At 36.7% G+C, this 22,063-nt stretch overlaps 3 protein-coding genes across 3 annotated transcripts; 2 read left to right on the forward strand and 1 right to left on the reverse strand.

Annotated features, from left to right (window-relative positions):
* The first annotated feature begins 356 nt into the window (after window positions 1-356).
* Window positions 357-7,668, forward strand: LOC114731631 (glutamine-dependent NAD(+) synthetase). Its single transcript, XM_028918844.1, has 13 exons — window positions 357-747; window positions 990-1,295; window positions 1,909-2,132; window positions 2,347-2,450; window positions 2,571-2,705; window positions 2,913-3,081; window positions 3,563-3,698; window positions 4,390-4,528; window positions 4,954-5,130; window positions 5,246-5,413; window positions 5,866-5,961; window positions 6,867-6,995; window positions 7,128-7,668. Exons 1-13 carry the CDS (start codon window positions 554-556, stop codon window positions 7,350-7,352), a joined length of 2,202 nt encoding a protein of 733 aa, XP_028774677.1. The 5' UTR covers window positions 357-553; the 3' UTR covers window positions 7,353-7,668.
* Window positions 7,669-9,404: 1,736 nt separating this feature from the next.
* On the reverse strand, window positions 9,405-13,323 carry LOC114731645 (luminal-binding protein 5). Its single transcript, XM_028918862.1, has 8 exons — window positions 13,074-13,323; window positions 11,987-12,254; window positions 11,699-11,913; window positions 11,351-11,593; window positions 10,750-11,229; window positions 10,492-10,646; window positions 10,286-10,368; window positions 9,405-10,192 (listed from the first exon to the last, which is right to left on the reverse strand). Exons 1-8 carry the CDS (start codon window positions 13,126-13,128, stop codon window positions 9,697-9,699), a joined length of 1,995 nt encoding a protein of 664 aa, XP_028774695.1. The 5' UTR covers window positions 13,129-13,323; the 3' UTR covers window positions 9,405-9,696.
* A 5,053-nt stretch (window positions 13,324-18,376) lies between these two features.
* On the forward strand, window positions 18,377-21,877 carry LOC114731647 (beta-amylase 3, chloroplastic-like). The gene is made up of 4 exons (XM_028918864.1): window positions 18,377-19,220; window positions 20,097-20,307; window positions 20,407-20,517; window positions 20,748-21,877. Exons 1-4 carry the CDS (start codon window positions 18,679-18,681, stop codon window positions 21,519-21,521), a joined length of 1,638 nt encoding a protein of 545 aa, XP_028774697.1. The 5' UTR covers window positions 18,377-18,678; the 3' UTR covers window positions 21,522-21,877.
* Window positions 21,878-22,063: the final 186 nt, after the last annotated feature.

Raw genomic sequence — 22,063 nt, forward strand, 5'->3', positions numbered from 1 at the left:
TGTAATCTCACTCTAAAAATTAATATCAGATTGGTCCCTTGGTCCTACAGTGAGGTTTCAGAAAGTTTTGGGGGCTCTTTGATATTAATTGTCTTCTGCGGTCCTACAGTGAAATTTTCCCTTTTTAGATTATGTACAAATCATTTTTTAATCTAAAAGACTAAAAGTCATTTATCTTTTGGAAAAAATCAGCCCTCCTTCACCAAAAAAAAAAAAAAACCAGCGAAGAGACCTATACGCTTAATCCGTTATTGACACGGGCACACGACCGAGATCCGGTCATGGACACGTGTCAAGTGTATGATCACCAGTGTCAAAGTCCAAGGGCGCGCGTGTGGAACGACATGAATCAAAACCCGTCCAAGGGTCCAGGAGCTCCAAAAGGCTTTGGTTCCATTAGAACTTCGTGGGATGAAAGCAAAGGAGAAAGAAAACGATATATAAGGAATCCAAACTAATCCTTTACATCGCAATATTCATCCGTCTCGCGTGCTCCAATTCTTTTGAGAAAACCATATCTTTCACCATTTCAGATATCTCGTTTCCATCGAGGATGAGGCTGTTGAAGGTGGCAACTTGCAATCTCAATCAATGGGCTATGGACTTCGACTGTAACACTAAGCACATTAAAGAGTCCATAGCCAAGGCTAAAGAAGCCGGCGCTGTCATTAGGCTCGGACCTGAGCTGGAGGTTACTGGTTATGGCTGTGAAGATCATTTCTTGGAGCTCGACACTGTCACCCATGCGTAAGTGATTCCTTTACTGAAATTTGCTCCGAAATTATTGAAATTTTGAGGTCACTGCGTATTTTCTTCCGTTATTACAGTATAAGTACTGCTTATTGGGTCTGAACTGCAATGGCTGAAATTCCACCCACTCTTACCCTTAATCCTCAAGGATTATGCAAGAAAATCTCAAACTTTTGTCCCACGGAAAGCTTTTACGTCTGTCTTTATTAATGCCGGGAGTGAATTTGATTTGGTTGCAGATGGGAATGCTTAAAAGACATCTTGCTCGGTGATTGGACAGATGACATATTTTGTAGCATTGGTATGCCGATCATCAAAGGGTCGGAGCGGTACAATTGTCAGGTTTTATGTTTGAATCGAAAGATTATTATGATACGACCAAAGATGTCCCTCGCAAATGATGGCAACTATAGAGAGCTTAGATGGTTTACGGCATGGAAGCGAAGAGATCAACTTGAGGAATTTCAGCTTCCCAACGAAATTGCTGAGGCATTGGGTCAAGAGTCAGTTCCTTTTGGCTACGGATTCATTCAGTTTCAAGACACGTAAGTTTTAGCAAGTCACAAGCTCTATTTCCATTAGTTTAGTTACATATATTTCTGTCAAAAATTTTGAACAACTCCTGTTTTCTCTCGTTCTCCTCCTCCATTGTTTTTATATGTTTTAAAAAGATACGCAGTTGTCGGAGCTAGTGAAATCATGCTTGTCGTTTTTATGTAAAGGCCAATCGGCAGCTAATGTGGAAGTATTGAGTGATTGATAAATGAGTATTAAATGGGGTTTGAGATGCACCTTACCAACTCTGGTTGGACTCTAATCAATATGAAAAATAAAACTAATGGCAAAATATAGTCAAGAATAGTGCAACTCATTATTCTCTGTAATGCACGAGACCTGTATTTGGTTTGCTTTGATCCTCATAAGAATTTTGTCTCTGTATATTACTTTCTTTCACTTTTTTTGGCTTTTTAATCTGGCGTGTAAATCAACAAAGCAACCATGCAAGCTCCATACTTATCTACACTTTAATACACTTATAAGCTAATAAGCTTTTAGATCAATGTTGGGGCAGCAGATATCGATTATAGCATTCCTTCATGTTTTGGCTTCGTCCAACGTCTAGTCAAATGCTTACCAGTGCTACAATTTACTTCACAGGGCAATAGCAGCTGAAATTTGTGAGGAACTCTTTTCTCCAATTGCCCCTCATGCTGAGCTTGCATTAAATGGTGTTGAAGTATTTCTGAATGCAAGTGGAAGTCACCACCAACTCAGAAAGCTTGATGTCCGCCTCCGTGCTTTTATAGGTGCCACTCATACACGTGGAGGGGTTTACATGTATAGCAACCACCAAGGATGTGACGGTGGTCGCCTTTATTATGGTAGAAAATATTTCTCTTTTTCTGTGCTTCTGCCCTTGGTTTATTAGAGGGAAATACCTAAAACATTTTGTCGGTGTAAATACTTGCTTAACTTAGCAGTTGGTTTGTTGAATTCTTTGGGGAGTTGCACTCGTATACTGTCAGTTGCATAAAATTTAACTTTTCAAACGAAGAACTTGATGGTCAATCTGTATCTCTGATTTATTTGTAACAGATGGATGTGCTTGTGTTGTGGTGAATGGAGATGTTGTTGCTCAGGGTTCACAATTTTCTTTGAAGGACGTTGAGATTGTGGCTGCTCAAATAGATCTTGATGCGGTATATAATCATGAATTTATTCTATATGTTGTGTTTCCATGTACAAATGCACAGGTGGGCAATTTAGGTTTCCATTATGGACAGTAGATTTGATCGCTTAACTTGTTTGTTTATTGGTAGGTTGCCAGCCTTAGAGGGTCTATCAGTACCTTTCAAGAGCAAGCAAGTTGTAAAACCAGGGTTCCTTCAGTGGCAGTAGCATACAATCTTTGTCGGCCTTTCAACCTGAAAGTGACGCTTTCCATTCCACATAAGGTCTGTATCTTGTCAAAAGCAATAAATTTTTGATAGTTCAGAAGCGAGCTTTCCTGAAACTTATAAACTGTAGATGTCTTATATTCTGCTTTCATTCAATGAGTTAGTCAGTTATCTATTTTATTTAATGCCGAATCCGGCATCTCTTAGGAACATTGTAATTTAGGCAGTCAGCCTCTTAACTGTAATGGAATTTATGTTCAATAGATCAAGTATCACTCTCCAGAAGAGGAAATAGCATTTGGGCCTGGTTGCTGGTTATGGGACTACTTGAGAAGAAGTGGAGCGTCTGGTTTCCTGCTTCCTCTATCTGGTGGGGCAGATAGTTCCTCTGTTGCTGCTATTGTTGGTTGCATGTGCCAACTTGTAGTGAAAGGTTAGATCTAATGAAATGACAGCTGCAATCAAATTATGGCTTACCTTTCACCTTTCTGCTACCAATTAACTTGTGATTGTATAAGTTGCTGTATATTGCATATGTAATGTCATATGACTGCTTATATTGGTCTGAAGAAATGCTTCAAACAGTAGTCTCGCTTCAGGGCATGACCACTAATAGGTCATTTGCAATTAGCTGACGGTGCAATAGTTGTAGTAGTAGGCCTGCCTATTGTGATTTCCTATATTGGACTCCTTAAAAATTGCTTGAGCACAGAAGATAATAGGATGCCTTTTGTATTCCTGCTGAATATTCAGCTTCATGCAAGGAACTTAAATGTCATTTCATGGCCTATTATAATGTACGGCTTCTTTTTTAATAAGCACAGCAGAGGTGGAATATAAAACTAGTTTTCACTTTAAAATGTCAAATTATATTGTTGGAACGTTATTGGTAAGTGGTTCATATTTTTGTGCAGAAATTGCAAATGGGGATGAACAGGTTAAAGCTGATGCTATACGAATAGGAAATTATAAAGATGGGCAATTTCCTACTGACAGCAGAGAATTTGCTAAACGAGTATTCTATACTGTATTTATGGGATCTGAAAATAGGTAAGTGCATGTGCATAAATTTTATGTTTCGCACTCTGGCATCCTTTGAACAAATTACCATCCATTTTCTTCACTAAATATTCCATCAATATTTATATAAAGGCCAGTTACCCCCATTTATGGTTTTGGTATTATTTTCCTTTTGTTGGTTTTTTTTTCCTTTTCTTTTTTTCCATCATTCTCATTTAGTTTTTCATGAGGTTGAGTTTGAACGAACTGTTAAAAAGTGTTGATGCATATTTATAGAATTACAGAAGTTGAGCTACTATACTGCTGGGATCTTCTTTTCAATATTTGAAAACGTTTTTTTATTTTTTTATTTTGAAGGATGCTTAAAAGCATAAACTTTTTCAGTTTAAAGATCCTGAGTTGAAATTTGAGCATGTTATATGGCAATTCATTACTTGAAAGGAGAAACAATTTATGTTCTCACAGTGGAAAGGGATTTTTTCAGCACTTCTGAGGAGTAGTATATTCATACATATATACAACTTTGCAGCGAAAGGTAGAGTAAAAAGAAATCTAGCTGCAAATGCTAGGACTTGTTTCACATTAATTACATCATACGAGTTCCTTCTCTTCTCTATCATCTTGTTGTCAACAGAAGGCTGCCTTCTAATGATCTATTGAGTTCATTTGAGGAGTATTTCCCTCCCAATATGTGCTGCACTAAGAGATTTCCTCCTTACAGTTCTGACGCCACCAGATTGCGGGCAAAGATGCTGGCTGATGAAATTGGCTCATGGCACCTTGATGTTAACATTGATGGGGTTGTATCTGCCTTTTTATCATTGTTTCAAACACTTACAGGAAAGAGACCACGTTATAAGGTAAATGAAGCATGAAACGATTGATTATAACAGTAATATTTCCTGAATAGCTAGCACAAGAAGAAACTGCAGGAATGAAATTATTGATCTTTGCAAAATATGTTGCCATGAAATACGGCTACAAGTCTTTGACCAAATCATTCTTTTTACTTTGATCTTTTGGCTTCTGCTTCTTCTTTATAAATTTTATTTTAAGTAGTAGGCTGACTTTGCAATGACAGAACCATGTATGGTGTGTGGGTGGTATGTCAAATAATTGATTTCTGCATCCAAACATAGCTTCAGTCAGACTAGTAAAGTAGCTCTTACTGACGTCTTTTTTTAAGGAATGTTGCTGTTTATACTGATTACAGTTGGGAAGCCTTTAACATATTTTTTGTTGCATTGTATAGCTATAAATAATTACATTCGTTTTGTTTCTGCAGGTAGATGGTGGATCTAATATAGAGAATTTAAGCTTACAAAACATCCAAGCTCGAATCAGAATGGTGCTAGCTTTCATGCTAGCGTCTCTGTTGCCTTGGGTTCACAGCAAACCTGGATTTTATCTTGTTTTGGGAAGCTCCAATGTGGATGAGGGGTTGCGTGGTTACTTAACAAAGGTATCTCCACAATCTCACAATCTAAAGACTTTTAAGTTTGTTAATACTACACTTAAATTCCTCACGTCTGTGATCAATCACATCTTAGTTATCAAAATCTTATTTATTCATACAGTACGATTGCAGCTCAGCAGATATAAACCCCATTGGAAGTATAAGCAAACAGGATCTGCGGACGTTCTTGCGTTGGGCATCCATCCATCTTGGTTATTCATCTTTGAAAGATATTGAAGCAGCTCCGCCCACAGCTGAACTGGAGCCTATACGTTCAAACTACAGTCAGGTAATGTTCTGTTGCACCTCTTGGTCTTGATCTTGAATCTCTTGACCAATTTGAAATTCAAATTTTTCATAACAAAAGTTTGCAGTGCCTTGTTTGGTCAATTATTATCGTGTATGCAAAAAAATAGGGGGAGATTTTATATATATATATATATATATATATATATATATATATAAAGAGCAAAACACTTTACCCGACCTGACATTTTCTGGTAGAGACTTTTGCCCGTTTAATCTAACATTTCTATACTTCTATTATTGATTTCAACAAATGCAAGCACTATAATTAGTGAAGCATTGGCTTGTTTGAGGAATAATTGGACTTAACCGTACTTCTTTCTCTTCATTTGTTTTTATGCATATTTATTGAAAGATAAATGATTGATTGTTCATGTTCACTTGGTCAATATTTGGGAATATGTCATTGTTAACACCTGATTGGTTGTTTAATAGCTTGATGAAGTGGATATGGGAATGACTTACGAGGAACTCTCTGTTTATGGAAGGCTACGGAAAATTTTCCGCTGTGGTCCAGTTTCCATGTTTCAGGTATAATTTGTATTTCTCCTTTTTTGTCTCGCTTTTGATCTGGTATAAGATAATAAGCTGTCAGTTGTTTAGTTTACCACCTAAATAAATGTGATAAGGAACCAAAAATATATGAAACAGGTGATATTTTGAGTTTTCGACCGATTACTGTCCCATTTATTTGAGTAGATGGCAAGCCCAATGTATTTTGGATTTTTTATTTTTTTGGGGCCAACAATGTGTTTTCGATATTTAGACTTCTGGACAATACACTAAGACTGCAGGTAAGTGGTTTCACTTACTAGTCTTTCAGAAGCTCTTCCGAATTGGTTAAGTTACTTCATGGTCAGAAATTTCTTGACCTTGAAATTCTATGAAAGTTTGACATAACCAAAATCTAGGTGCAAACTGCAAAGGCTTGCTTTATTAACTTCTAGTCAGAATTAAAATACTTTTTAATGGTCAAATTTTTTTATTTTAAGGAAAAAATATTGCTCACCTACTTATAGACTCTTACAAGCAGACTAGTTATTTAATCCAAAGTGCAGTTCACTTGATCTGCAATTAAACTCAACAGTGTGTGCACATTCTATCTGTAATACAATTATGCTGACAGACTAAATCTTCAATGCAAGTCGAAGGATATGATTGTTTACCTTAGGATAGACAGCTAGTGACAAGACAATGCAATTTGTGAGTGAAGCATCCCTAAAATCCTACTAGGTAAAGTGAGATTCACACCATTTATCTCAAGTCCCTTGCGATCAATATCTAAATTGTCATAACTTCACTGCTTGCTTGATTTACCCTAATGGATAGTAATAACTGGTGGCTATAAAATTAGAATATCAATAAAGATTGTGGGGTCTAGTGTTGCCCATCTGATGATTCAGCCATAACTTACTGGTTTCTTTAATCTGTTTCAGAATCTATGCTATAGATGGGGTGCCAGACTGACTCCATCACAAGTGGCTGAGAAAGTAAAACACTTTTTCAAGTATTATTCTATAAATCGACACAAAATGACTGTATTGACGCCCTCCTATCATGCTGAGGTATGCTGTTATTATCTATTAACGGGTAAAAAGAATCCAGTTTCCCCTCTTATAATCTGATTGCCCCAAGTTATTTATTTTAACTTTTTGTTGGCTAAGTATGAAGTATATAACGCTACATTTAACTGGCAGAGTTATTCGCCAGAGGATAACAGGTTTGATCTTCGCCAATTTCTGTATAATGCAAGATGGCCATATCAATTTCGCAAAATTGATGAAATTGTTTGTGAGTTGGATGGTGACAAGGTTGCTGTTCAAGAACCCAGAGACCATGAAGCTATGGCAATTGCATCAGATGGTGTGGGTGGGATGGGAGTTATAGCAGCAGGTTCAGGCAATCCCAGTGTTGGGATTTGATCAAATACTTAACCCTCCCGCTCAAATACAAGAGCATTCGGCTACAAATTAGGTGCAGAGATTTTGTCTTTAACGTTTATATGTATAATAATGATATCATTCATTCTTCCATTAAATTGGAAGAACAAAAATCTCTGAGATTGTTTTGGTGGTGGGGAAGCTGGGGTTTGAATAAAGAACGGATCCTACTCTTCTATGTCAATTCTTGTATTTATTTCGTGAATTTAATCCTCAAAAAGGCAATTGTACTCATCAAATCAATTTGATGATATTCTTGGTAATAGATCTATGTGACTTACGTAGACCGTTGTTGGAACTGGGAGTTAGTGATTATTAAGTTTTCTTATACGAATTTGGATCGTTTGGAGTCATTTTCAATTTTTACTCTTTATTTCATCTTTTCAAAACAAGAAATAAACCCTATTGCGGTACAGGTGAGAAATTCTTCTTTAACTTTTCAATGAAAATTTCATTTTCAACTTCGACTTGCCGCTGAGTCTGTAGTATAAAACTGAAATGGCGATTTTTCCCATCCTGCAAATTTTGGTCTAGAAGAACCTTGTTAAGGTGGAAATATTGATATTCATTCTCATGCAGTGGTTGCAATAATTCTTGACAATATTAGGTTATACTACTTTTGGTATTTAATATAAATTCTTGTTTGACTTTTATTTTGGTCTTAAATATAAAACTCCAATCTATTTTGTCTATTATATTTATGTATTTTTTTCAAGACTATCCTTTTAATAATAGTAATTCTAGTCAATATAATTGATTAGTGAGAATATTTTAGGAAAGACAATATCTATTTATTATAAATAATTAATTTAACTTATTTTTTTAATCTTCTCAAATTAGTCAATCAAGTCTTGTAGTTAAGACCAGAGGTGGTAATTTATTAAACTCTAATCTATTTTGTCTATCATATTTATGCATTTTTTTAAGACTATCCTTCTAATAATAGTAATTCTAGTCAATATAATTGATTAGTGAGAATATTTTAAGAAAGACAGTATCTATTTATTATAAATAATTAATTTAACTTGTTTCTTTAATCTTCTCAAATTAATCAATTAAGTCTTATAATTAAGACTAGAGGTAGTAATTTATTAAACTCGATGAGCTCGAAGAGTAATAAAGATGCTAATAGCTAGAGAGGTAAGAGGTTGGCTTGCAATTACCAGGTCATTATCCCATCCTGAGAATTTCAAAATCAACGAGATAATCAAAATTTTATGACAGTAAATATTCTCCCTAAATCAAATACCATTCAAGTAGGCAAACATATAATCTCGCATTCATTTGTAGCTTCATAACATTACAGAATAGGAATTAGAAAGAAAAGCATTATTTGCTGCATGCTTTTGGAGAGACATTTAATTGTTGCCTTAGAGCTTGCTCTTAAATAGGCAGATAAACGCATTAGATTTGTTAGCTCATTGCATGGATGCATAGCCAGATCTTTTAGCACGTCACCTTTGAGATGCATAAATCTTTCCGGGGTACTTGAGAAATCTAATGCATTTATCTAATTCTGCACTTACTTAAGATGCCAGTACCAAGTTCAAAGAACATCAAACTCGGCCACGGAAAAAAAATAGGATATCCTTCGTAACCAGTTTAAAAAGGGATTTTATAATTCTTGAGGCAAATTTACTCTCACGCTACTTCGATCGAAACCCCATTTTGATCAGGAAACAACTCATTACCGAATAGATGGATAGCGAGACACCAAAATCCACTGTGCGGAGAGAGAACAGGCAGGCCGGAGAAACCAGCATTGCCATTGGGAGAAGGACAAAATAGCCCTTAACGTTGCAGTTGGTTTTGTGTGAAAGTAAAAATCACTTAGATACTTAAAATTTCATGCCATCAATCCCCCCTTTTTGGTTTAGCGTGACATGGGATGATAATTTAAAGATGCAAAAGTTGATCATTAGAATATAGTGTGAGCATATTATTTTTCTACCGACCCAAACGTCCATCATTTACCAAACAGAAATCATTGTAAAATATATAATGGGAAAAACTTGTCTCGGGATTATCTATGAATTAATCACTCCGAATGGGGAAAAAATAGCTTAATTATGAAATTAACTAGTACGCGCTTTATACTGGCAGACACTTCAGGTAAAACCAGCGAGAGAGACCGACCATTTTGAAGTACCTTTTGTCATAGAAGTTAAAGAAACCAACAAACCAAAACAAGATACAAGTAATTCTGGGAAGTATCTAGGCCTCCAAAAAGGCAGGGATAGGGGGAAAATTATCCTCAGTTCCCACCATCAGAAAAATAGACTCTTCATCTAAGCTATGTCTCTAGAGAAAATCCACTAAAACATGTCTAGAGCTCATCGTGAGAATCATCCTCATCGCCGGAGGCACCATCAGGGGCTCCACCTGACCTCTGGTAGACTGCGGTGATGATTGGATTGCAAACAGCTTCAACCTCCTTGAGCTTCTCTTCATAGTCTTCTTTCTCTGCGTTCTGGTTGTCGTCCAACCATTCAAGGGCCTCTTTCACCGCCGTCTCAATTTTCTCCTTCTCATCAGCCTCCAACTTGTCGGCCAGCTTGTCTTTGTCATTAATCTGGTTCTTCATGTTATATACGTATGTTTCAATGCTGTTACGAGCATCAATCTTCTCCTTGACCTTCTTGTCTTCCTCTGCGAATTCTTCTGCTTCACGAACCATTCTGTCGATTTCCTCCTGGCTCAGTCGCCCCTTCTCATTTGTGATGGTAATCTTCTCAGATTTTCCAGTGCCCTTATCTTCTGCCTTGACATTCAGGATACCATTTGCATCCACTTCGAATGTCACTTCAATTTGAGGGGTGCCTCTGTTGAAATGTCATAGATAATAATATAAATAAATTTCCAAAATCACTTGAACAAATTTCAAAGCAAGAGCGTAGTGAAAGCAGGAAGCAGACCTTGGAGCAGGCGGGATTCCAGACAAGTCAAACTTCCCAAGCAACCGACAATCCTTTGTGAGGCTCCTCTCACCTTCGAATACCTAATCATGGATATAACATTACAATTAAGTCCAATTCATGGATCTTTCACCCAGTTAAGCATACTAAACTAAGGAGATATATCTGTTCGTGGGAAGGAGAGCAGTTGACTAAGGAAGCAATACCTGAATGGAGACGGTCGTCTGCTGATCCTGGTAGGTGGTAAAAACCTGAGATTTCTTGGTGGGGATCACAGTGTTTCTGGGAATCAACTTTGTCATCACTCCACCAACAGTTTCAATTCCAAGGGTGAGTGGTGCCACATCCAGGAGAAGGATATCTGTGTCAAGCATAAGATGTTATTTTCTTGGTCAGCATTAATTAAATTATGACATTTAGCAGTAATCAAACACTAAGAGAATCAGGAGAAAGGACTAACTTACCTTTGGTTTCCTCACCACCCTCTCCACTCAAGATACTTCCTTGTACTGCAGCACCATAGGCAACTGCCTCATCAGGGTTGACACCCTTGTTGGGCTCCTTTCCATCAAAGTAATCCTTCAAAAGCTGTTGTACCTTTGGAATTCTGGTGCTGCCACCAACAAGAACAATCTCATCGATCTGACGCTTTTCCAAGCCAGCATCTTCCATAGCTTTCTTCACGGGTCCCATGGTCTTTCGGAACAAGTCATTGTTCAACTCCTCAAAACGAGCCCTAGTGAGTGGCTCAGAAAAGTCAACACCATCAAAGAGCGACTCAATTTCCACACGGACTTGGTGCTGGCTGCTAAGAGCTCTCTTTGCACGCTCACTCTCTCTCCTCAACTTTCCAAGAGCTCTGTTGTCCTTGCTAATATCCTTTCCATGCTTCTTCTTGATCAATTTGATGAAATACTCCATTATCCTCTGATCAAAGTCCTCACCTAATAATGGAAAAGGAAGGAGTGTTAAATACAAATAGCAGCGTTGACAACTGAATAAGACGGAATTCCAAAAACAAGACGCATTTATATTTTCATCGTGCGCTTGAGGAAGAGTGCTCACCTCCAAGATGAGTATCTCCATTTGTAGCAAGTACTTCAAAAACACCATTATCAATGGTCAAAATACTGACATCAAATGTACCACCTCCAAGATCAAAGACAAGGATATTCTTCTCGCCACCCTTCTTGTCTAATCCATAGGCAATGGCGGCAGCAGTGGGCTCATTAATAATTCTTGCAACATTCAGTCCAGCAATGACACCAGCATCCTTGGTTGCCTGCCTTTGAGCGTCATTGAAATAAGCTGCACATTTGAAAGGAAAACAAAATGACCAAAATCAGATAAAAATAAGCAGGAAGAGTGCTGAAATGTATGGAAAGAGAAATTGTTGCAACTTGCTCCACTAACCAGGGACAGTGACCACAGCATCCTTAATTTTCTTCCCAAGGAATGCTTCAGCGGTTTCCTTCATTTTACCCAGAATCATAGCGCTAATTTCCTCAGGGCTGAAAACCTTAGTCTCCCCATCCTTGACTTTTACCTGGATGTAGGGCTTTCCATCCTTGTTCACAATCTTATAAGGAACAAGCTTCATATCTCTCTGAACTTCTTTATCTTCAAACCTGTAAAACAGTCTGCATCAGTAACTTTATTCTCTCAGATTAATTATAACGTAGCAACAAGTGGATAACATACTTTCTTCCGATAAGTCTCTTGACATCGAAGATAGTCCTCTCTGGGTTGACAGCTGCTTGATTCTTCGCGGCTTCCCCAATCAATCTTTCACTGTCAGTGAAAGCAACCCATGATGGGGTGATACGGTTACCTTGATCATTGGCTATGATTTCAACATGGCCATTCTTGTAAACACCGACACAGGAATAAGTTGTTCCAAGGTCTATCCCGATAACTGTTCCTAATTTGGTTGCTTCCTCTTTTGCAATGGAAATTGCAAACAAACATCCTGCGGTGCACATTCTTCATGTTAAATACAGCACTTGATAATGAATTTGATTTTAGTCATAATCACGTCATTCACTCCAAAGAAATTTCTGTCGAACAGTCAATTGCTTGAACGTGTAATAAAATTAAATGCAGGAGAGCATGCAGTTATCGAAGTCAGAGAAATGGCATTGCACAAAAAGGTATCAATGAGGATGCATGATAAATGTTCAGCCTCAACTTGAAGAAAGTTGGCTATAAGCATGGAAAACCAGACCATTCAAACATCTTCGACGATACTGATTTGGCTCTCAGAGATTCATTATTGCTTTTTATCGAAATACCAACCACACAGTTAATTATGTGAATTTTGAACATGACTGCAGAAATGAATACAGTTCTAACCATCTATCCTATTAAGCAAAAAGACGTAATCCAAGTCCCTATTAACGATCAAGTTCAATTCATCATCATAGTAATGACTAAACTAAACTATGAGATCTCTAAACTCGAAAAGAACGAGTTAATCTAACACTCCTTCTAGTCGAAATAACAGCAAATCTTGCCATTGAACTAAATGGACATATTTTATGAATGGTAAACAACCAAATACAAGATCTCGTTAAATTTGCAGAGCCATGATGGTAAAGTAAGGTCACCAATCAAGGACTGACAGAAATTCGTACAGACTAAAAAACTATCGTCAATAACGTAAATTAAGTGGACGATCAAGGTCAACAGGAAGCGAGATCTGCCGCATTTTTCAGCATCAAAATGCCAAATGAATAAACCAAAACCAACAACGTAGTATCAGATCTAAACCAGGAAAGGTATTACGTACCAAAGGAAATAATGGCCAGAACGATCAGAGATCCCCGTGCCCACGAGCGAGACATGGTGTCCTCCTCTCTGCGGGAATCACGTTGTGTGTAAGCACTCTGCGATTCAAATGAAGACAGTTGAGGTGTTTTCGATTCTGAGTAGTGGCCTCGGCGCTTCGAGATGCGCTCTTTCGGGCTATAGTTCTAATGCCAAGTTAGAGTAATTCGTTTGGGTCGCTTAGGCTCTTTATAAAGCGGGATTAACGTCTCGAGCCCGACTCTCCCGAACATGAGGCCCTGCGTCAAACATAAAAGCAATGCATTCGGACATGTCACTCGTGCTGACGTGGACCAATCAGAAGTCGTGGTATTGCTGTTTCCGCCAATAATATTTTTTCCGGTGTTGGGAACGTATCTGCCGTTCATCATAGAGATGTGACGTGGCTTCTGGATCTGGTGTGGGGAATATTGCTGTGTGCACGCACCATTGACACCAAATTTGATACAGTTTGCCATATATTTTTTCCCTAAAAAAACACATTTTAAAATATATGTAGAATATTATTTTTCCTTAAAAAATAAAATATTTTAAATCGAGAGGGAAAATAGTTAAAATGTTTTATGACTTATAAGAAAATTAACAATATTCACTTTTTGTTCTTAGTGAGAGGCACTTTGTCTTAAACCATTCTCCATACTATTATCATCTTGACCATTATAAAAAAACATATATATTGAACCTATTGAGATAGGGAATTTTCTTTTTATCTCCCTTTTTTAAAGCCTTTTTCGTCCACGCCAGGTCACGGTGGAGGACTTCTAATATAGTTGTTCAGTGGTAATAAAAGCTAATGGACATAACTTAGAACTCAAGGCAAGGAAGTAGAAACAGCTTCTTCACACTTTCATCAAAAACCCTTAAATTCCATTTTTACCCCCTCTTCCTTTCTTCCTTTCTTACCGTTTCCGCTTTCCAGAAAATATGTTCCAGAATATCAACACGTATAAAAGAGGCCATTTTTTCACCAAAAACAAATAGAGGCCATTTGGGTTTGGTCTCTGATCAACCATCTTCTTCGTCCTGTCTACTTGCTCGAGATGCTTAGCTGGTGAGATTGGAGTGGGCTAGTTTTTATCTTTTATCGCATCTAATTTATCCATAACCTTCTCCGTTGTAAGTATAATCCTCAATATAAAAATTAAATAAATAATTTGATAATATTAAAAAAATTAATTAGGTTAATTATTTATCACACTCTTCAAGTATATTGGAGTGAGAACCCTCCGCAATAAATAGGAATATTTATGGAGAAATAGAAGATAAAGTGAATTAAAATCTTATATTTTAAACTAAATCTAACTTCTAGCTAATTTTTATATGAAGAACCGAAGGTTGAACTGTTAAATTTATTCTACTGCAAAAAGGCTGTGATTTAGTGTTAGCAGTCTCTTTTTGGTAATTTTATTTTTATAAACATAGCTATCCTCCTATTCTCGAGATTAAATAACAATGATATGATAAAGCTAGGGGATAAGAAAAATACGTCAAGTAAATAATAATGACTTAAAGGTGATTAAAACGACAAAACAAGTCATCAGAGTGTTCGTGAAATTAAGCCCAGCGTCGAATCATATCATCTATGCACCAACAACGTTATCCAAGGATGTACCAAAAAAAAAACAAAAACGTTATCCAGGTATGAGCTCAGCTGCAACTGATGCCAAAAAAAGTAACAGGGCCGCTGGCCCCAAAAAAAAAGCAACAGGGCTAATTAAAATAAAAATAACTCTGAATCCAACTGAGCCCAGTAACATAAATAATATTAACAGAATCATACCAACAAGCGTCAATTTGTTGTGAATGTGATCATAATTTATGGATATTCATGACATTCTAAAATTCAAAATTTAATTAATTACAATTTTCATAAATCATCTTATCTTATCTTTCACTTGCATTCGTGGGTCAAACTTATCAGATGCACGAACATTTACATTCATTCGTCAAATACATGAAGGATTTTTTTTACTTTTGTAAACTGTTCATTATAATACTACCTCCCGTCATTAAATAAATATTAATATATTGTCTTTTTAACTAATTCAAAAAAAAAGAGATAGTTAAAATATTTATTTGTAATTATTATGTCGAGAATTTGTGATGGATTTGCAGAAATGCTCCGCCACTTAATGATTGGAATAACTTGAAAATACGTTGTACTCGCTTGAGAAATTTAGTATAGTTTTAGGTAATAAATTTTACAATAAGAGATTTTTCAGTGATTTTTTCTTAATTTTATTGACATAAATGATAAGACGTGGGACCCATCGATTTTAATATAATGTATTGACATAAATGATAAGACGTGCGACCCATTTATCATATTTATCAATTTTCTCTGAACTACCCCTATAGATACTCTTTTAACCATAATTAAGTAGAAGAGAAGGAAGGGGTATTAAGAAAGATGATTATGGTGTTTTAAGAAAAACATGTCACATTTCTTATAATTAACTAACTTACCTAACTTCCTTAATCTAATCAAATTAGTTAAATAGATCTTATATTAAGGACCGGAGGAGTATTAACTAATAACGAAAGAACCATGGGATCCATCAAACTTGCTTCCTGCTCATATTCATGATCCAGCTCATCGGATAACATTACCCATCTTACTGTTTTACATAGGTATTGGGCTATTGGCACTGAAATGATGATCCAGAAATCTATGAATAAATGATGTATTAAAAAAGAAAGAAAGAAAGAAAGAAATCTAGGAATAAAGGGCCGTTCAAATTCTTGTGCAAAACAAATAACATTAAATAAAAGTGAACAAGAAATTCTTCCCGTTCCTCTTCTTTGAAATTTTCTCTTGCCAGCATCAAATCTTCATGTTTTCATTGGTTTTATAACACAATTTATTTAGTATGCAAATTCCTGTATCATCGCGTCCCCGCAAAAAAAATAAATAAATAAATGATGACTGAAAGGTGGGCTTCCAATTCCTGCAGTTTGGTCTTGATATTCCTCTAATTTTTTAAAATTGATTCTATAAATATTTTCTCAACAATAATCAAATATGAGAAGAAAAGAGAAAGGAAACTCAAAAATATAATTATGATGATTTAGGAGGAAAAAGACATATCATATTAACTCATTTAAAATTAATGTTTTGGGTCTTGTGAAGCCCAATGGGGGTACAATAAGAACGTTGTTCTAGGCCTTGCGAAGCAAAGGTGGTCCCTTTGTCTCCGACGGTACTTTGAGCAGGGCTCACTGCTCTCGTGCTCATCATCATCAATCATAGATTTTCCTGAACAAAATGAACTTAATACACCAATGAGGGAATTGAGTCTAATATAAAAAAAAAAATTAATCTCTACAACGTGGTGAACTAAAGTTTAAATTCCCTTCAAAAGTGTTTCAATAAGAGGAAATCTCGGTCTTAAAAAAAAAACTGTTTTTTTGACTAAAACATAAATATCCTTCTATTGAAAGTGATTCTATTCGAAATACTACCAGGTACTAAATGTTGGCATCTGTCTCAATAAGAATTTAAATTTTAATTTGTCACGTTATTAAAAATTAGTCTTCTTGTTTTTTTTTAAAAAATGATATCACATCACCAAATAGATATGGCTAGCAATCTATTTTCGGGTTTGGTATACCTGCTTTCATAAGCCCAATAACCTACAATTTCACCAACGGTTTATATCAATTTTAAGCTGCAAACCAATCACGTCACAATTCCAACAAAACAAAGGAGAGAGAAAACGAAGTAATCCCTCGATATTTAACATCACATCATATTTTTAATATAAAAACTAATTGATTAATTTAGATAGATTAAAAAAATTAATTAAGTCAGTTATTCATGATAAATGGATGTTGTCCTTTTTAAAATACATTTACTAATTATGTGTGTTAACTAGAATTATTATTTAATGAAACTTTGAATATGTATAACTACTATAAGGACTAACATAAAATAAATAAATAAATATAAATAATAGAACTGATCAGAATCTTATATTTAGAACAACTAATTGTCAAACTAACTTTTACATTAATAATTGAAGGTTGTTCCCAACTTCTAGACAGCATAACATGCCTAATTATAAAACAAGTTCAAATGCCAAAAAAACACTTATGTAAAAAGAGCTTTAACCTTAAATACTCTCGAGTCCATCATAATTAGTCTTAGATTTAAAGTGATTTGGGAATATCTTAAATTAAAATAAAAAATATGAATGCAAAATTGATTTTCCCACACCTAATTAAAAAACGACTTAAAATTGAATCTCTCGCAAACAGTTGGGATAAAATCTGAAGGAGCTTCTGTGTTTTGGGTCCTGTGAAGCCCAATAGGGGTCTTAAAATGAACGTGGTTCTTAGCCTTGTGAGGCAAAGGGGATCCTTGTTTCCAACAATAAATTGGACCAGTCAGTAAAAAAATCATCGCTAATCCGTAAGATTCGAATCTCACTGTTAATTTGTAGGCAATTTGTATATCCCTCGGTACATCGCAGCATTTAATACCCAACCTCTGGGTTGATAAGACATGCCTAACCATTAAACAAGTTCAAATGCTAAAAAACGTTCTTGAACTTTAACATTAAATATTCTCGATCCGATAATAATTAATTTCACATTTAAAACGATTTGAGAATATCTTAAATTCACATGAAAATAATGAGTGCAGGATTGATTTTTCAACACCTAATTAGAAAAAAAGGACTAAAATTGAATATCTCGCAAACAGTAAACTTAGATTTTTTTCCCTCGCAAACAGTAAACTTAGATTTTTTCCCCCCACAATTTACACTTTTCCCCATCTTAATCTTTGTGTTTGGATAAGAACTGAAGTGATTTTAGACCATGGATTTTCTCAAAAGCTTATCAATCCAGCTTCTTCCTATACCATAATTATACCTTTTCAAACTGTAGTTTTTAGTTCGTTAATCACTTTATTTTGTTTTGGGTATTTGGATAAAATATTGTTTTTACTTGAAAAAGTGATTTTGAAATGGTTAGGAGATATTTTTGAACTAGCTTTTTAAAAATGATCTTATGAAGATGAATTTTATCTTGACTTATGTAAAAATATTTTTTTTAAGTGTTTCTGAAGCTTTCGAATCCTTCCTTGAGCCAATTTTTAGAATAAGATTTTTAGATTTTTATTGAAGGTAATTTTTAAATATAAAAAATATTTTTGACTTATATTAAAATTTTGAGAGAAAAAAATCAAGTAAATTCAATAAATTAACTTTTTGGGGCAGAGGATCAATGAACCTGTAGTCTTAACCATTTCAAATCACATGATTCGACGAAGCAGGGAGTAGAGAGAGGATCCCGGTGGGGAGCTTGTCCAATCTTGGCGGTCGGAACAACGAACTCATCCGCTTGAAAGAAATGGAAACAAATTAAATAACGGTTTCTGGTATACACTATACAATCTTCCCTCTTCTTCGCAGTTGAGGGGCACAGAGTAGTGTGAAAATTGTGAATGCTGTAATCTTCCACACCTGCCGCACTCTGCTCCCTCTGTAACTTCTCTATCACTTCAAACGCACACTTTTCTTTTTCTTCATATTTGCAGACTCCGTTTGAAACCCTAGCTTCCAATGGCGATTGCTTCTCACTCGACTCCGAGCTTTTCACCTTCTTTCTGCTCCACTCGGACCCAAATCACTCGCTTCTCGCGCTTTCCCTCCGTCACCTTGTCTCAGTCTCGTTCAAATCAAACTCGCTCTTTAACTCGTCGACTTATATCGTCTCGGCTCAATTCGTCTAAATTCTCCGATGCTGATGGCTTTGTCTCGCCTGGCAATGGAGATTCCCCCTACGAACTCCAACACGATTTTTCGCCTCAGCGTCAGAGGAGAGGATCGCCGGTGTATGTCACGCTTCCGTTAGATGCCGTGGGCCCAGAGGGACGAGTCTTGAGGCCGAAAACTATGACTGTCTCGTTCAGGGCGCTCGCATCCGCTGGAGTGGAAGGCGTGGTTTTGGAGATTTGGTGGGGTTTAGTTGAGAGGAATGAGCCTATGGTTTATAATTGGAACGGCTATTGGCAGCTCGTCAAGCTGGCTGGGACGTGCGGCCTGAAGGTTCGAGTTGTTCTTGCGTTTCATCAGTGTGGCACGGATCCTGCTGATCGTAATTGGTATGTGTTCATTGACTTGATTCTATTGATAAGGTTGGGGTGTCTCGTCATTCAGAATATTTTAATTTTAGAATATAAATGATGCTTCTGGAATGTTTCTCTGGAGATTTAGAATATAAATAATAATGTGGTGGAATTACAACTGTATCGTCATTGTAGTGAATAGTTTGCATTTGATAGCGAGGAATCAAAGATTTTGGGATAGCTTTGGTTACAAAATGGATTATATTTTAATTTTTACTGTAATTCCCTAGCTCGTGCTGCCGGGAGAGATGGTTACTTTATTGTCTGAGTATGTTTGGAAACAGGGAAGCAAAGTATGACCTGTGAAGTCTTTCAGTTTCTCCTGCATCTGGTTTGCAGGTTGTATGAGCAATTTGTTGCTGTTAAATTTATCGGTTTATCGCCCTCCCTGGGGAGCAGCTTCAATTCTCATCATTGGACCTCTGCTTTGATCAATTTTCATACTTAATAGGCTCCTTTTTCAGCTGGAAGAAAAGGAAAACAACAAAGGGAGAATAAAATTAAGTATTACCAGTTCACATTTTACATTTCCCCTTGTTTGACCATTTTTATAATTTTCTTAGAAATGATACATTTGGTGGCTGTTCACCGGTCACACTGACTGGATCTTGCGAATCTTTAGATTTTAATGTTTGATTGACATTATAGTTAAATTAGCATTTAATAGTGGGTAGGAAGACAATAACTGTAACCCAAGGCTTTTTAATTGATGTTGTATGACTGCTGTCACTGGGTTAGTTGTGATATAGAAGTGGACTGTTTTAAGGTTTACTCTTCATGGCAACTTCTTTCAATTATTTTCTTGTTTCCAATTCACGAACCTTATACTCCGGAAGTTTTTTCCCTGTGCAGGATACCTCTTCCTCTGTGGGTGATTGATGAGATAAAAAAAGATCCAGGATTAGTATATTCAGATAGGTTTGGGACAATAAGTACTGAATACATTTCACTTGGATGTGACACACTTCCTGTGCTCTGTGGACGATCTCCAATTCAGGCATATGCTGATTTTATGAGGAACTTCAGGGACGCCTTCAGGCCTTACTTTGGTATTATCATAACAGTAAGCTTCTACCAAAACACTCTGGGATGTTAATCTGACAAAGATTCAGGTTCCCTCCTATTAGGGACAGATGCTTATCGTAGTTTGTTCATTGTGTAGGGAATACAGATTGGTATGGGTCCTGGTGGTGAATTAAGATATCCTCTCTCTCCTTCCCAGTTAATCCATGCTAGGCATACAGAATTTGGAGAATTTCAGTGCTATGATAAGGTGGGTCAGAAATTATGCTTCTGCAGTTCTGCTGTAAACTTTTCAGGTTCTAGTTAACACATTTATGTGTTTTGGGTAAATTTGGCATGACCGATTCACATTCCTCATCTTTTTTAGGTTCCTCTTTTTCTTTTTTCTTTTTTTTTTTGCTTCTTCCTTTTCCTTTTTGGGCGTCCATGAATCGCATTTTTTCAACTGACAGTCATCCTTTTTTCTTGGCTACCTGTCAGTATATGATTGCATCACTAAATGCTTGTGCAAGAGATATTGGTATGCATGCATGGGGACAAGGTGCTCCGCATGGCACTGGAAGTTTCAGGCACAATTTGTTTACTACTAGTGAGTATAGCCCCTGGAACACGCCACAGGGTAAGTTTTTTCTTGAGTGGTACTCGGGGATGCTGCTACTGCATGGAGAAAGAATCTGTAGGGAGGCTGAAACTATATTTAGGGGTACAGAAGTCAGCATGTCAGCAAAAGTGGCTGCTATTCACTGGCACTATCTGACTGATTCCCATCCATCGGAGTTAACCGCAGGATATTACAATACTTCTGAGAGGGACGGGTACTTACCCATTGCTCTTATGTTTAGTAAGTATGGATTTGGTATATGCTGCTCATGCTTTGAAATGCAAGATGCAGTAGAAAATAAGAGAAACCCAGTTGGCAGCCCGGAAGGTTTTCTTAGACAGCTGGTGTTGGCTGCTAGGCTCTGTGACATACAACTGGAAGGTCAAAATTTTTCGTCCAATTTCAATGATATGGCATTCGAGCAGGTGCTGAAGATGTCAAAGTTATACACACAAGGGGTGGAAAAGCGTCCCTTCTCTTTCAACTTTGTGAGAATGGGCGGGAAAATGTTTGAATCTCGTTTTTGGGACCGATTCACTCGTTTTGTGAGGCAAATGTCAGATGGGAAAATTTTACGAGCCAGACTAAATTCTGTTGGTGACGTGCGTCTTAAGTCCTTGACTAGGGCTGCAGAAGTTGGACTGTATTACTAGCACTGCTAATCCAGGTTCCGCCTGCTGATATCAAGGATGCATATAATCTGATGAGTTCGGATATAGTGTCGTAAAATGTGTACTGTTTAGTAAATGCCTATTCTTCACATGGTTCCTCAATTGCTTTTGCCGCAAATAGTTGCTTTTACAAAGTACCAATTTACGTTGCCTTCCTGATTTTGTAAATGGGGGGCATATTATTCATCAGCTTGTTCCCGCATTGCAAATAATTGAGATAGAATATTGGAAAAAATCTGTGTAATCCGTATCCCATACATAAAAGCATAACCTCCCAGCTTCTTTCTTCCCAACAGGTTTGACCAGTCTTAAAGATTCGAGGGTCAGAATTGCAACTATCGTCTTCTTTTTGCTCCTTGTTGAACTGTATCCAGGTTAGCATATTCGCTCATCTTTGTGCACATGCGAAAATAAGCTAAACGGCATGATAAAGTCAGCTAAAGCAGATTCTTCTACCCATTTGGTCGATCGTTTGCGGATCTATGGGGATCTCGTAAGTCGTAACCCAATCGAGTGAGGTAAAG

This window comes from Neltuma alba, unplaced genomic scaffold (assembly GCF_004799145.2).
Source record: "Neltuma alba isolate B1F8T4 unplaced genomic scaffold, ASM479914v2 tig00012839_pilon, whole genome shotgun sequence".
NCBI classification, from domain to species: Eukaryota; Viridiplantae; Streptophyta; class Magnoliopsida; order Fabales; family Fabaceae; genus Neltuma; species Neltuma alba.